Source organism: Salmo salar, chromosome ssa09 (genome assembly GCF_905237065.1).
Source record: "Salmo salar chromosome ssa09, Ssal_v3.1, whole genome shotgun sequence".
Lineage (NCBI taxonomy): Eukaryota > Metazoa > Chordata > Actinopteri > Salmoniformes > Salmonidae > Salmo > Salmo salar.
In genome coordinates this window covers 18,189,239-18,202,972 of record NC_059450.1, presented here as the reverse complement: position 1 = coordinate 18,202,972, position 13,734 = coordinate 18,189,239, and the positions used below count along the sequence as shown (strand labels likewise).

The 13,734-nt window shown below is 41.6% G+C and overlaps 1 protein-coding gene across 1 annotated transcript; it reads left to right on the top strand.

Moving 5' to 3' along the window:
• Positions 1–905: 905 nt before the first annotated feature.
• Positions 906–2,662, top strand: cd276 (CD276 molecule). Its single transcript, NM_001140791.1, is given in 4 exon segments — positions 906–1,067; positions 1,226–1,573; positions 1,752–2,036; positions 2,197–2,662. Coding segments are annotated over 4 exon segments (912 nt in total). The 5' UTR covers positions 906–997; the 3' UTR covers positions 2,406–2,662.
• The last annotated feature ends 11,072 nt before the right edge of the window (positions 2,663–13,734 follow it).

The following is a 13,734-nucleotide window of genomic DNA, read 5'->3' as shown; positions in this document are numbered from 1 at the left end:
TCTTCACATGGTCCTTTGCTGTTGTTCTGGGATTGATTTGCACCTTTCACACCAAAGTACGTTCATCTCTAGGAGACAGAACGCATCTCCTTCCTGCGTGGTCCCATGGTGTTTATACTTGCGTACTATTGTTTGTACAGATGAACGCGGTACCTTCAGGCGTTTGGAAATTGCTCCCAATGCTGAACCAGACTTGTGGAGGTCTACAATTATTTTTCTGAGGTCTTGGCTGATTTCTTTTGATTTTCCGATGATGTCAAGCAAAGAGGCACTGAGTTTGAAGGTAGGCTTTGAAATACATCCACAGGTACACCTCCTATTGACTCAAATAATGTCAATTAGCCTATCAGAAGCTTCAAAAGCCATGACATAATTTTCTGGAATTTTCCAAGCTGTTTAAAAGCACAGTCAACTTAGTGTATGTAAACTTCTGACCCACTTAAATTGTGATACAGTGAATTATAAGTGAAATAATCTGTCTATAAACAATTGTTGGAAAAATGACTTATGTCATGCACAAAGTAGATGTCCTAACCGACTTGCCAAAACTATAGTTTGTTAACAAGAAATTTGTGGAGTGGTTGAAAAATGAGTTTTAATGACTCCAACCTAAGTGTATGTAAACTTCCGACTTCAACTGTATGTCTGCACAAAAGAGAATTCTTAAATGTGTTTACAATATTGGATGTGTCTCTGTTGGGGGCTATAAACTAAATTCTTTTTTATGATCAAAATATAATGGGGTTGGATATTGATTTACAACAATAACTGAAAAGAGAAGTCATACAGGAAACACTACCTTTTAAGGAATGGAATGGGGCGTCATGGAACCTATTAGAGGGTGTAGCCAAGGTGTGAGAAAAAGTAGAAGAGTACAGTAGATGGCGTAGATCAGTAGTTCATTCATTCTTCAAGTCACTTTGTAAGACACCAGTGGCTGGACTGCTGCCGATTCATTGAATTTGACAAATACTGGTTAAATACTGTGAACTCTGTCATGAGCTGGAAATCCTGGGTCGCTCAAAGATGTTTTGTTTCTCTCCTCATTATCAAGGCATCCTATTCTGGTAAGACACTTCCATGGTACACCTTCTTTTACGGTCAATGGTGACTAACTACTTTAATACTTTAATGTAATGAGTAATGTATCTAATAGAAAGGGTCACTGTAATCATGCCATCTCTTAGATGGGGTAGTAAGATTGTCTGTGTCCCTCTGTCTATAGTTGAATTTGAGATCAGTGTTCCTCGTGAGCCTCAACTTGCCATCGTGGGGCAGTATGTGGTCCTAGACTGCAGCTTCCCTGTGGGAAAGGCCTGGGACCTGGACAACAGTGTGATAACATGGCAGAGAGGCCTGGAGGTGATACACAGCTTCTACCACGGACAGGACCAACTGGACAGACAGAGCAGTCACTATACTAACAGAACCAGCCTGTACCACTCTGAGATGGAGAGGGGTAATGCCTCTCTCAGGCTGGACCGTACCAACCTGGGGGACAAAGGAGACTATACCTGTTCCGTGAGCACACTGCTGGGCAGTGAGACGAAAACCTTTGCCCTGAAATTAGCAGGTGTGATATCATATTAAACATGGTTTTCTGCTTTGTGGACTGAGAAATTACTGATGTACTAGAAAATGAGTAATTTACACACTAATTAGGGTTCCTTGTGATGTACTGTATCATGCTTACTGAGATACTTGTATATTCTTTCATGCCATTAAACTGTGTCCATTGCCTCTTATTTCAGCATACTACCCTGAGCCACACCTGAAGTTCACAGCATCTCCAAGAGATGTGGAGCTACTCTTGACCTCACAGGGAGGGTACCCGCGACCCTCAGTGCATTGGCTGGATGACAGCGGTGATGATGTCACCAATAACACAGTCACAAACATCTCAGAGGACACACAGGGACTATACACTGTGTTCAGTACACTAAATCTACAGGGACAAGTCAACGAGACCATCACCTTCGTCTTAAAGAACAAGGACCTGGGACAGGAGATCAGGAGAGAGATCACACTTCACTCAGGTACATAGACAATATCCTGGATTTGAAAAAAACTTGACATTGCCTCTTTACTGAACGAGAGAGAGAGAGGAGAGAGAGCGCAAGCGAGCAAGAGAGAGAAATAGAGTTCAGTTGTTTAGACATGCAGTGTAATCACAATGTCCTAAATTTCTCTTCACAGCAAATGAGAGGTCGTCAGTGGAAAACGGCAGAATTTCTGGAGACAACAAGAAGAGATGGACAATTCTTGTTCCTATAGTGACATTTGTACTGCTGTTGTTTGTACTATTAATGCCAGCACTGAGAAAAATGTGCCATGGCCATCACAGAAACCATCATCTGTCTACCAAACACCATCAGGATCATCAGTCATCACAAATGCCTTTTTAAATGTACTTTATAACGGAGAAAAAGACAAGACATTTAGGAATATATAATGAATGGATCTATGGCGTCAATATGATTCTTGCCAGTGTTTGCAATACAGCCCGTAGTATCTTTCCAAGGAGTTACTGCCATAGTACTTTATAGTTTACCATGTAAATGTGGGCGCTACTTAGTTTCTTCTAAAAACACAGAAATGTTTGCCAATTAATTTTTTCAGAGAAAGAGACAAAAAGCTGAATAATACAGATTTATTTAAACGTATGGATTAAGTGCATCATTGACTAGCTGCGTCTCAGTTAAATCTGAATTCTTATAGTGAATGTACAATAGATGTACAATATATCCAGTTAAAAGGTACAGTGATTGTATTTTACTTAACCTTTATTTAACTAAGCAAGTCAGTTAAGAACAAATTCTTCTTTACAATGACGGCCTACCTCGGCCAAACCCTAACCCGGACGACGCTGGGCCAATTGTGCGCCACCCTATGGGACTCCCAATCACAGCCAGTTGTGATACAGCCTGGAATTGAACAAGGGTCTGTAGTGATGCCTCTAGCACTCAGATGCAGTGCCTTAGACCGCTGCGCCACTCGGGAGCACCTGTATGACTCACACACATTCCAGACCAACTGTCTCTTCATGTCATGTTAATGGAATGTGACAACGGTTATGCATAGCCTACTGTACCTGTATAGTACACACATAGTCATTCTATTATGGCACTTATGAAGCACTTAGTGGGGATATTGTGGAGACCACTTATCTACACGTGGTTTGTTATCCCATCATAAGTGTTGTGGTTGAAACAATGTTACACTTTAACACTCATTAAGCTAGTCATAGGGGTGTACAAGCAAATATTGAGGCCAATTGTCTGACTGGGAAAATAATGGTATCTATTGATGATTGTAAAGAGGCAGTTACCTTATCAACATTCCAAGGACAAGGAAATAACTGTTTGCTTCCTTCATAGATGTTAGTTCAGAAAGTATTATTTATCAGGGAAATGGCCTAACCATATCCATTTGTCTTAAAAATTTAACAGGAGTTGTATTGACTTTATTTCAATTTTGTTTTTACTTCAAATGAGTTAGGTGTACAGTGGTATAGACGTCTAGGGTGTTGAATGAACCACTGTATGGTCTCTCACTGACCCTAACGCCACTTGAAACGCCAAACCCGGGCAAGTCTATTCCACCGACAATCCCAGTCTCTACCAGTTCATCATAATCAAATTGAACGTTATTTGTCACATGCACGGAATGCAACAAGTGTAGACCTTACCGTGAAATGCTTTCTTACAAGCCCTTAACCGACAGTACAGTTCAAGAAGAGTTAAGAAAATATTTACCAAATAAACTAAAGTAAAAAATAATCGAAAGTAACAATAAAAGAACAATAACGAGGCTGTATACAGGAGGTACCGAGTCAATGTGCGGGGGTACAGGTTAGTCGAGGTAATTTGTACACGTAGGTAGGGGTGAAGTGACTATGCATAGATAATAAACAGCGAATAGCAGCAGTGTACAAAACAAATGGGGGGGGGGCAATGTAAATAGTCCGGTGGCCATTTGATTAACTGTTCAGCAGTCTTATGGCTTGGGGGTAGAAGCTGTTAAGGAGCCTTTTGGTCCTAGACTTGGAGCTCCAGTACCGCTTGCCGTGTGGTAGCAGAGAAAACAGTCTATGACTTGGGTGACTGGAGTCTCCGACAATTTTATGAGCTTTCCTCTTATAGCGCCTATTATACAGGTCATGGATATCAGGAAGCTTGGCCCCAGTGATGTACTGGGCTGTACGCACTACCCTCTGTAGCGCCTTACGGTCAGATTCCGAGCAGTTGCAATACCAGGCAGTGATGCAACTGGTCAGGATGCTCTTGATGGTGCAGCTGTAGAACTTTTTGAGTATATGGGGACCCATGCCAAATCTTTTCAGTCTGTTGTGCCCTCTTCACGACTGTCTTGGTGTGTTTGGACCATGATATTTCGTTTGGACCCGACCACTACAGCCCCATCGATGTTAATGGGGGCCTGTTCAGCCCGCCTTTTCCTGTAGTCCATGATAAGCTCCTTTGTCTTGCTCACATTGAGGGAGAGGTTGTTGTCCTGGCACCACACTCCCAGTTCTCTGACCTCCTCCCTATAAGGGTCTCATCGTTGCCGGTGATCAGGCCTACTACTGTTGTGTCGTCAGCAAACTTAATGATGGTGTTGGAGTCGTGTTTGGCCACGCAGGCCACGCATAATCACCCAAGATCTCCCCACAGACTCCTCCCTTCCTTCCTTCCCCTTATCCAGTAGCTGCTCCTCGCCCACCCAAAATCCCTATTCCTTCATGGACTGTGAAAGCACCTCTTCCTGTGATACAGACTTCTTCCCCATCCCTGATCCCAGGGATGAGGACTCTTCATTCCCTCCCACTAGAGCCCTCCTCCTCTATCAACACTGATCCCTCCCTCTCTCTATAAACTCTGCCCCCTCCTCAGCTCTAAACCCTGACCTTCTCCCCTTATCAACTCTGAATCCCTCATACCTGACCCATGTGTCCGCTCATATGTACCCCCTTTCTAAATACCATCTGAACCACGTCTGACTCCTCACCCTCTAAGGGCACGGCTTCATCCTCCTCTAAATGTTGTTCCTTTTCCGTGGAAGAGTGTAGCGCTGCTCTTCCTAATCACGATACTTCTCCACATCAAAGGTTCCAGTATATCCTCTGGGTTGTCAAACTCATCCATCTTCCCATCCATTTTGTACCAAACCAGACAACATCTTCATCATCATCATTGACCAGTGAGAGACTGACTGGTAGGAAATCACCCTTTGGTGTGGATAGTTGATCTGAGAGCAGCAGAAGCCCAATGCTGGCAAACCCTAAAGGATATGGAAATAAACAGGGTTAGAAGTGTGATCACCACTGGAGGTCTTATCATCACTACTCCCTACAAATCACTTAGTCCCATGGCCTATTTGAGCACAAGGGAGATGTCAGTGCTATTTACCCAAACCAAACAGAGGTAGTGTGATTATGGGTTGTTAGGTTGACAGTCACTCACCATACATCATAGCTCTTTTGGGTTTGGACGTCACACATTTGGAGTCTGTAACGATGTACGCTTAGAGTCGGGAAGCAAGTTCAGGGAGTGAATACATTTAATAAATAAACGAATACAACAAGAAAAACAAACAGTGCACCGACATGAAACAGCAACAATGACGACGGGAAGAAACCAAAGGGAGTGACATATAAAGGGCAGGTAATCAAGGAGGTGATGGAGTCCAGGTGAGTGTCATTATGCGCGAAACGCTGGTGACAGGTGTGTGCCCTAACGAGCAGCCTGGTGACCTAGAGGTCGGAGGGAGCACACGTGACAGAGTCACAGCAGTCACATATGGAATCCTCTTCCATGAGAGATCTCCACATACAGAAGGGGAGTCAGAGACTTACATTTACATTTTCATCATTTAGCAGACACTCATCCAGAGCGACTTACAGTTAGTGCATTCATCTGTGGGTTTATAGGTATGACAACCACATCTCACAGTCATAGTAAGTAAAACGTCCCTCAATACAGCAGCCATCGCCAAAGTCAGTGCTAGTAAGAAAAGGCAAATGTTAGTGCATGAAAGGTATGTACAGATGTAAAGGGCAGACTGTACATTTCCCAGAGTGCAACATTTACCTTACGTCAGCGTACCTGTTCGCTCGGTAGGTGCATGAGTTGTGCATGGGACCGGGGTCCTCTGATGTCACATGCAGTGAAGGAAGACCAAGAGGAGATTACCTTTGATACAAGAAATTGACTAATTCATGTCAATTATTTTATTGGTCAAAGGCTGCAATTTGCTTTATTCTTTACAATAAAAAACACTGTTTATTGCATAGATGCAACAGAGAGTGATTGAAATTCAATGATAGATTATAAGTCTCCCGTGCTCACCGGTGTGTCTGGGTTAGAGGTAAACTGGAAGGCGCTGAGGGAGAACCGGAGGGCGCAATCAGTTCTGGGGGTGACAAACAGAGCCACCAGGGTTATTTTGGCTCTCCAGCATGCAGCTGTGGATCAGAACAGAATGGGTTTTCACTCAGGTCATGAATAATAATAATTTTCCTATTGTGTCCTTTTTGGGAAATGTGTATTCCCAGTGAGCACCGTCCGACACCGATGTCCATGTTGGCTCTGGCATTGATTTCAACGTCCACAGACCAAACACAGACGTCTATAATTGGATCAGATTTGGTCTGGTCCAGCCTTGATTTCAAAGTCCACCAACGTCTGGTCTAGACCGGCCTCGATTTGGCCCAAACATAGAAATCTATGATTGGTTTAGATTCGTTCCGGACTGGACCAAATCTGAACCAATCATAGATGTCTATGTTTCACAAGTTTGGACAGCACAGTACAGTAGAGCACAGCACAGTACATCGAGTAGCCAGCCAAATAGAAAAAGTAGTCAGCCAGGAAGTTCCGGACTGTGAATTTTGGATATTGCCTAGGCCTAGATGATCACGACTATTTTCTAAGTAAGAGAACCTTTAACTTTAAACCGGTCTTCTCTTGCGATTCAATTCATATTTACAGTTTTTCTGAAAGATATGAATTGCCACAATGATGATTGTTCTTCAAATTATGTATTTGGCTCCGCTGCTGTGGACACTTAAGCTAAGGAAACCAATGTGTCATTTTGTTATTTGAGTGAATTATCTCTAACAGTTTGGCCTCTCAATTAATCACTGTAGGTGGGATTGTCAGGGAAGGGGGCAGGATATTTGTGAGTCAGAGTTGGTAGGGTTTAAGATCGGTCAATAAATCACTGTGGGTGGGACTTTGAGGTAAGGTGGTAACTGTTTTGAAGAAAGAAGAAAACATCTATTCCCGGTTGAGAAACAATATAGAATTGCAGGAAATTGCATCTTAATAATATCTTAGAAGTATTATAACATAAGCTTTTATAACCTTCAATCTATTTATCATATTTTGGGCCCTCTTCATTACCTATTGTTCCTGCAGTGAGGATTCAACATCTTCATCGAATGCAGATAATAGCCAAAAAGCAGTAGTAGCCTACCAGTATGCAAATTAGAGAGCCAAATGAACGGCTCTCTCACCGATGCGATCCGTTCAAAAAGAGCTGTTCGTTTGCGAACAACCCATCACCAGGCTGCACTGACGAGTCACTTTAGCGGTCACTTGCAAGTCTCGACGTGGGCTTTGAATCCTAGGAAAATACAAAGAAGACCTTGAGCTTACGTGTCCTGATGCAATACCATGGACATATAACTATGTTGTTTGATTAGTTTATGAATGGCAAAGGGGTGTAGGAGATTGACTTTATTCAGTCAGTTCAACCCCTTTCATAAACTATTCAACACAAGCTGTTGGTCCTCAATAAATGAACAGTACATTTTGCCCCCGACTCTGTGGCTGGCTAAAGAAATATGGAACACGCAAAAGAAAATAAAGAATGTGCCACAAAACAATAATTAAGTGGAGTTCAACTCATCGTTACCTCTTACATTACATGGAATGTCTAAATTCAGACATGATTATGAAGGTAAAATAATGTTAAGTGTACAAGCATGTAAAGTATGATTTGCACATGTAAAATATGAGTTGTGTCTGTATAATTAGTTTAGTAGTTGCAAAAATATTTGCAAATATGTAACTTATTTTGAGAATAAATGCAACTACACTTGCAAACATGGACCTTGATATGTGAACAAATCCAATAATATTTTGCTGGTGAATCTTCATCTGTAAATCAAAACTTAATTTTCCTGCTAGCTCTGTCCATGCTTTTCCTAGAAAATGTCTATCTGATACTGTAGCTAACTAGTTGATGTTGTTCTAGCTATCTCACCCAAAGCAGGCATTTCTCCTCCTTGCTGGTCTGCAGATGCATGATCATGATGTTGTGGCTGTAACATTTAATGGACATTGCACTAGAACAAAAACTAGCTAGCTATATCAGATATACAGTGCGTTCAGAAAGTATTCAGACCCCTTCACTTTTTCCACATTTTGTTACATTACAGCCTTATTCAAACATTTCTTAAATCTACACACAATACCCCATCATGAAAAACCCCAAACAGGTTTTTAATGATTTTTGCAAACGTATTAAAAAGAAAAAACAGAAATAGCTTATTTACATAACAATTCAGACCCTTTGCTATGAGACTCGAAATTGAGCTCAGGTGCATCCTGTTTCCATTGATCATACTTGAGATGTATCTACAACTTGATTGGAGTCCACCTGTGGTAAATTCAATTGATTGGACATGATTTAGAAAAGGCACACACCTGTCTATATGAGTTCCCACAGTTGACAGTGCATGTCAGAGCAAAAACCAAGTCATGAGGTCGAAGGCATTATCCGTAGAGCTCTAAGACAGGATTGTGTCAAGGCACAGATCTGGGTAAGGGTACCAAAACATGTGTGCAGCATTGAAGGTCCCCAGGAACACAGTGGCCTCCATCATTCTTAAATGGAAGAAGTTTTGAACCACCAAGACTCTTCCTAGAGCTGTCCGCCCGGCCAAACTGAGCAATCGGGGGAGAAGGGCCTTTTCTTTCCTAGATCGCTTGATGATGGTCGACAACATAACTAGACAACTAGCCTACAGCTAGACAGCAACAACAATACCTTAATGACAGCAGGCCTATAGTTGACTTTCGGTTAGAAGTATTCGATGATACATGATTTGTGTGCCCATGAGAACTGTTTACACAGTGAAACATAATTACATTTTACACAAGCATAGTTACATCCAACATTTCTTCATCGCCCACCCCCCTTCTAATGCGACTAGCCTTGATGCTCCTCCCTCTTTTGCCCCTGCCCCACTACAAAGTTTCTCCCTGCAGGCGGTCACTGAGTCTGACCACAAAAAAACATTACGGGTCAGATGGTTTAGACCCTTTCTTCTTTAAGGTTGCTGCCCCTATCATCGCCAAGCCTATCTCTGAACTTTTTAAAGGTCTTCAATGATGTCACCATTGCCCTTGATTCTAAGCAATGTTGTGCTGCTATTTTTATTGACTTGGCCAAAGCTTTTGATACGGCAGACCATTCCATTCTTGTGGTGCCGGCTAATCAGTATTGGTGTCTCTGAGGGGTCTTTGGCTTGGTTTGCTAACTACCTCTCTCAGAGTGCTGTGTATAAAGTCAGAACATCTGTTGTCTCAGCCACTGCCTGTCACCAAGGTACGATCCTAGGCCACACGCTCTTCTCATCAACAACATAGCTCAGGCAGTAGGAAGCTCTCTCATCCACTTATATGCAGATGATACAGTCTTATACTCAGCTGGCCCCTCCCCGGATTTTGTGTTAAACGCTCTACAACAAAGCTTTCTTAGTGTCCAACAAGCTTTCTCTGCCCTTAACCTTGTTCTGAACACCTCCAAAACAAAGGTCATGTGGTTTGGTAAGAAGACTGCCCCTCTTCCCACAAGTGTGATTACTACCTCTGAGGCTTTAGAGCTTGAAGTAGTCACCTCATACAAGTACTTGGGAGTATGGCTAGACGGTACACTGTCCTTCTCTCAGCACATATAAAAGCTGCAGGCTAAGGTTAAATCTAGACTTGGTTTCCTCTATCGTAATTGCTCCTCTTTCACCCCAGCTTCCAAACTAACCCTGATTCAGACGACCATCCTACCATGCTAGATTACAGTGACATAATTTATAGATTGGCAGGTAAGGGTGCTCTCGAGCGGCTTGGTGTTCTTTACCATTCAGACATCAGATTTGCCACCAATGCTCCTTATAGGACACATCACTGCACTCTATACTCCTCTGTAAACTGGTCATCTCTGTATACCCGTCGCAAGACCCACTGGTTGATGCTTATTTATAAAACCCTGTTAGGCCTCTCCCCCCATCTGAGAAATATTCTGCAGCCCTCATCCTCCACATACAACACCTGTTCTACCAGTCACATTCTGTTAAAGGTCTCCAAAGCGCACACATCCCTGGGTCGCTCCTCTTTTCAGTTCGCAGCTAGCAACTGAAACGAGCTGCAACAAACACTCAAAATGGACATTTATCTCCATCTCTTCATTCAAAGACTCAATCATGGACAATCTTACTAGCAGTTATGGCTGCTTCATGTGATGTAATGTTGTCTCTACCTTCTTGCCCTTTGTGCTGTTGTCTGTGCCCAATCATGTTTGTACCATGTTTTGTGCTGCTACCATGTTGGGCTGCTGCCATGTTGTGTTGCTACTGTCGTGCCTCTGACTGATTAAATTATATTACAGGCTATTTTCAAATCAATTACCTAACGTTTGATTGATTACGTGATTTAATTAAACCATTAAACAATTAACTCGTTAATAACCTGGGGCACCACAGAAGAGTGTTTATAGAGGTGCTGTCTCCCGAATAAACTCTTAAAGATCTGAAGATCTTTTATATCAATTGCAGTCCACTTATATTAATCGTCAACTTATTCAGTCTCATCTGAATGTCGTAAAATTCTTGGTTATCTTCACGAACCCTGGCTAACAAGTTGAATAGCAATACAAAAATTGGCTTAATTATTTATGAAATACCTAAATAATCACATCTACACAGGATGGATCATACATCCATTACTAATCATGTCATAAAAGAAAAAGTCCCTAGCAGGCGAAACCGATATGACAGCTAGTTACACAAAGAAAGGGGGTTAGGTTTGAAAGAAAGAGCGGGAAGACTGAGGGACAAAGGGAATTAGGTCTCTATCGGACCTTGAGGAGCTATGCTAATGTAAATACAGAATCTTATGCATTCTAGTAGCCGCCCATTCCGAAAAGGAAAATGCAAGATATATATTTACACTGAGCTGCACTTCGATAGATGGGTCCTATCATCAGATATAATGTCCCAGACACCAACTGATCTGACATCATATTCTTTAAGTACCAACAGACACTTTCAACTGGTTGGATTATAAAAATATTGTACCTTTCCCCAACCTTTTGAAGTTAGCATATGTTAACTCTATGTTAACAAAGGGCTTTCCAAGAGTCCATTCTGTAGAGTGGAGAGAAAAGGGGGAAAGGTATTTATGGGGGTCATAAACCTCATACAACAGGGCAACGTCACGACACTACCATGTTGTTGTCATGTTGTGTTGCTACCATGCTAAGACAACAACATAGGTCTCTCTTTATGTAGTGTTGTGGTGTCTCTCTTGTCTGATGTATGTTTTGTCCTATTTTAAAAAAAATGTTTATGTTAATCACAGCTCCCGCAGGAGGCCTTTTGCCTTTTGGTAGGCCGCCATTGTAAATAAGAATTTGTTCTTAACTGACTTGCCTAGTTAAATAAAGGTTCAAAATAAAAATAAATAACACTTACAGTGCATTTTCCGAGATCCATAATTCGTACAGGGTTTAACGTCAATGTTCTAATTCAACTGTTAAAGGCTTAATAATGACAAATAACATTGTCATAAATGTCGTCCTTAATGTAAGGAAAGAAAGGTAGTATTTTATGTCAAACGATCTGTGAAGACTCCAAGCATTAACCCATGAATTATGGACAACTCATGAACTAGGTTGTAAAACATGTTTTGATTCAACACATCATGTATTGAATGTAGGATACCTATTTTGCCTGTGTTCATGTGTTTAAAATTGCTTTGGCTGAGACGGTAGGCTACTCGCAGTGGTGTAGGCCTAGCGTAGGGTAAATGCTGTTTACCCCCCCCCCCCAAAAAAAAATGCATTGAAAGTATATGGAGCATACATTTTTTTCACCGCCACCGGCAGAGTTTACCCACCTATTTTATTTTTTTACACATCACTGGCTACCGGTAGGCCTATTTGAAGTTGATGTTAATACACATTGTAGCCTAGTTTATTAATTTGACGTGTGTTAGTGTGCCCATCCCGTTTTTCCCTGCACAGTTTCAGACCCATTTTAGGTGTCCCGATTTTTCAGGCTCCAATAAAAATTATTTTTTTTTTTAAATTTGTCAGCAAGACGCATCAATTAATGTAGGCCTAAGTAATGGCACACTTTTTGGCGTTTTGCTTTTAACGGATGTCCATTTCCATTAATCAAATGGTGCCAGTTTGGATGCTGGATTTATTTTAGAGTGGATGAACATTCCCACTTTTTGAAGTGATTTGTTTGACAATCAAAAGACAATATCATGATTGGTTGTGTTCATGCCACATTAAATGGTAATATATTTTTTAGTTTAAATTAAAGTATTTATTTATTAGGGCCATAAATAAATGTGCACTCACAAGCATGTAGGCCTACACCAAAACAGCACCATTTTCACTTGAGAGAGGAGCACATTGGATAAGGCCCTTAAAGAGAGTTCAAAGTTCATACCATTTTGCCATAATCAGTTCACGCTGAATTCTGGCTGGTCTAGTAGGCCCTTAAAGTGTACTTAATGTTACCACATTGTAGACTACTTACTAGCCAAAGAAAATTCGCCTGGCTACCCAAACTCCTTGCTGCTGCCAAACAGCAAGCCACGCCCACGGACGTTAGCTTCTTCTCAGCAATGAGTATGGATCCGAGTAGGCTACCTCCCAGACTATTTCTAAAACTCATTCTAACCGTTCTGATTGAACCCAGAAACTGATGGGTTGGATCAGAACACACTTGGGCAAAGCGGCGTTTTGAAAATTAGTCGAGCAAATCCCGAGTTCAAAACAACTGGGAACTCTGAAAAAAACGAGCTCCGACTGGGGAAAATAGACTTCAACGATCATCCAAATCGGAATTCGGGGCTCTTTGTAGAGCTCTGACTTTCCGACCTGGAGATCATCGACGTCATTATTTGACCATGTATTTTTCCGAGTTCCCAGTTATTTTGAACGTAGCATAACTACCTCAAAGTCTGTTCAAGAACGAACAAAAATGTTTTGGGTGAACGTGTCGTTCTGTACAAACCGTTCCGCAACGTAACAAACGTTAAGGTGAACTGAATGCGCCTTCATCATGAAGTATGCTGTGCAGCGAACATGGACAGCGGAATAATTTGAGTCGTCAGGAAAAAATTAAATTGACACCGTTTAGGATTTGTCAAAGTTAAATATTACAGTACTTGAGACATTCAAGAGTAACAATCATTTTTAGAGTTCTGTGTTTTGATATGTCATATAAACAGTGTTGGGGAGTAGTACGCTACATGCAATTCAACTAGAAATGTAACTACATTTTGCAGTAGCTTGGTAGTAGTTGAACTAACTTCTGATCTTGGTAGTGTTTTCAGTAGTTCATAACTTTTTGCCATATACCCAACTACACACTACTTTATTTCTTTTTTTAATGTGTGAAGTAGGCAATCATTTCCATTCTTTCTCGGCATCAGA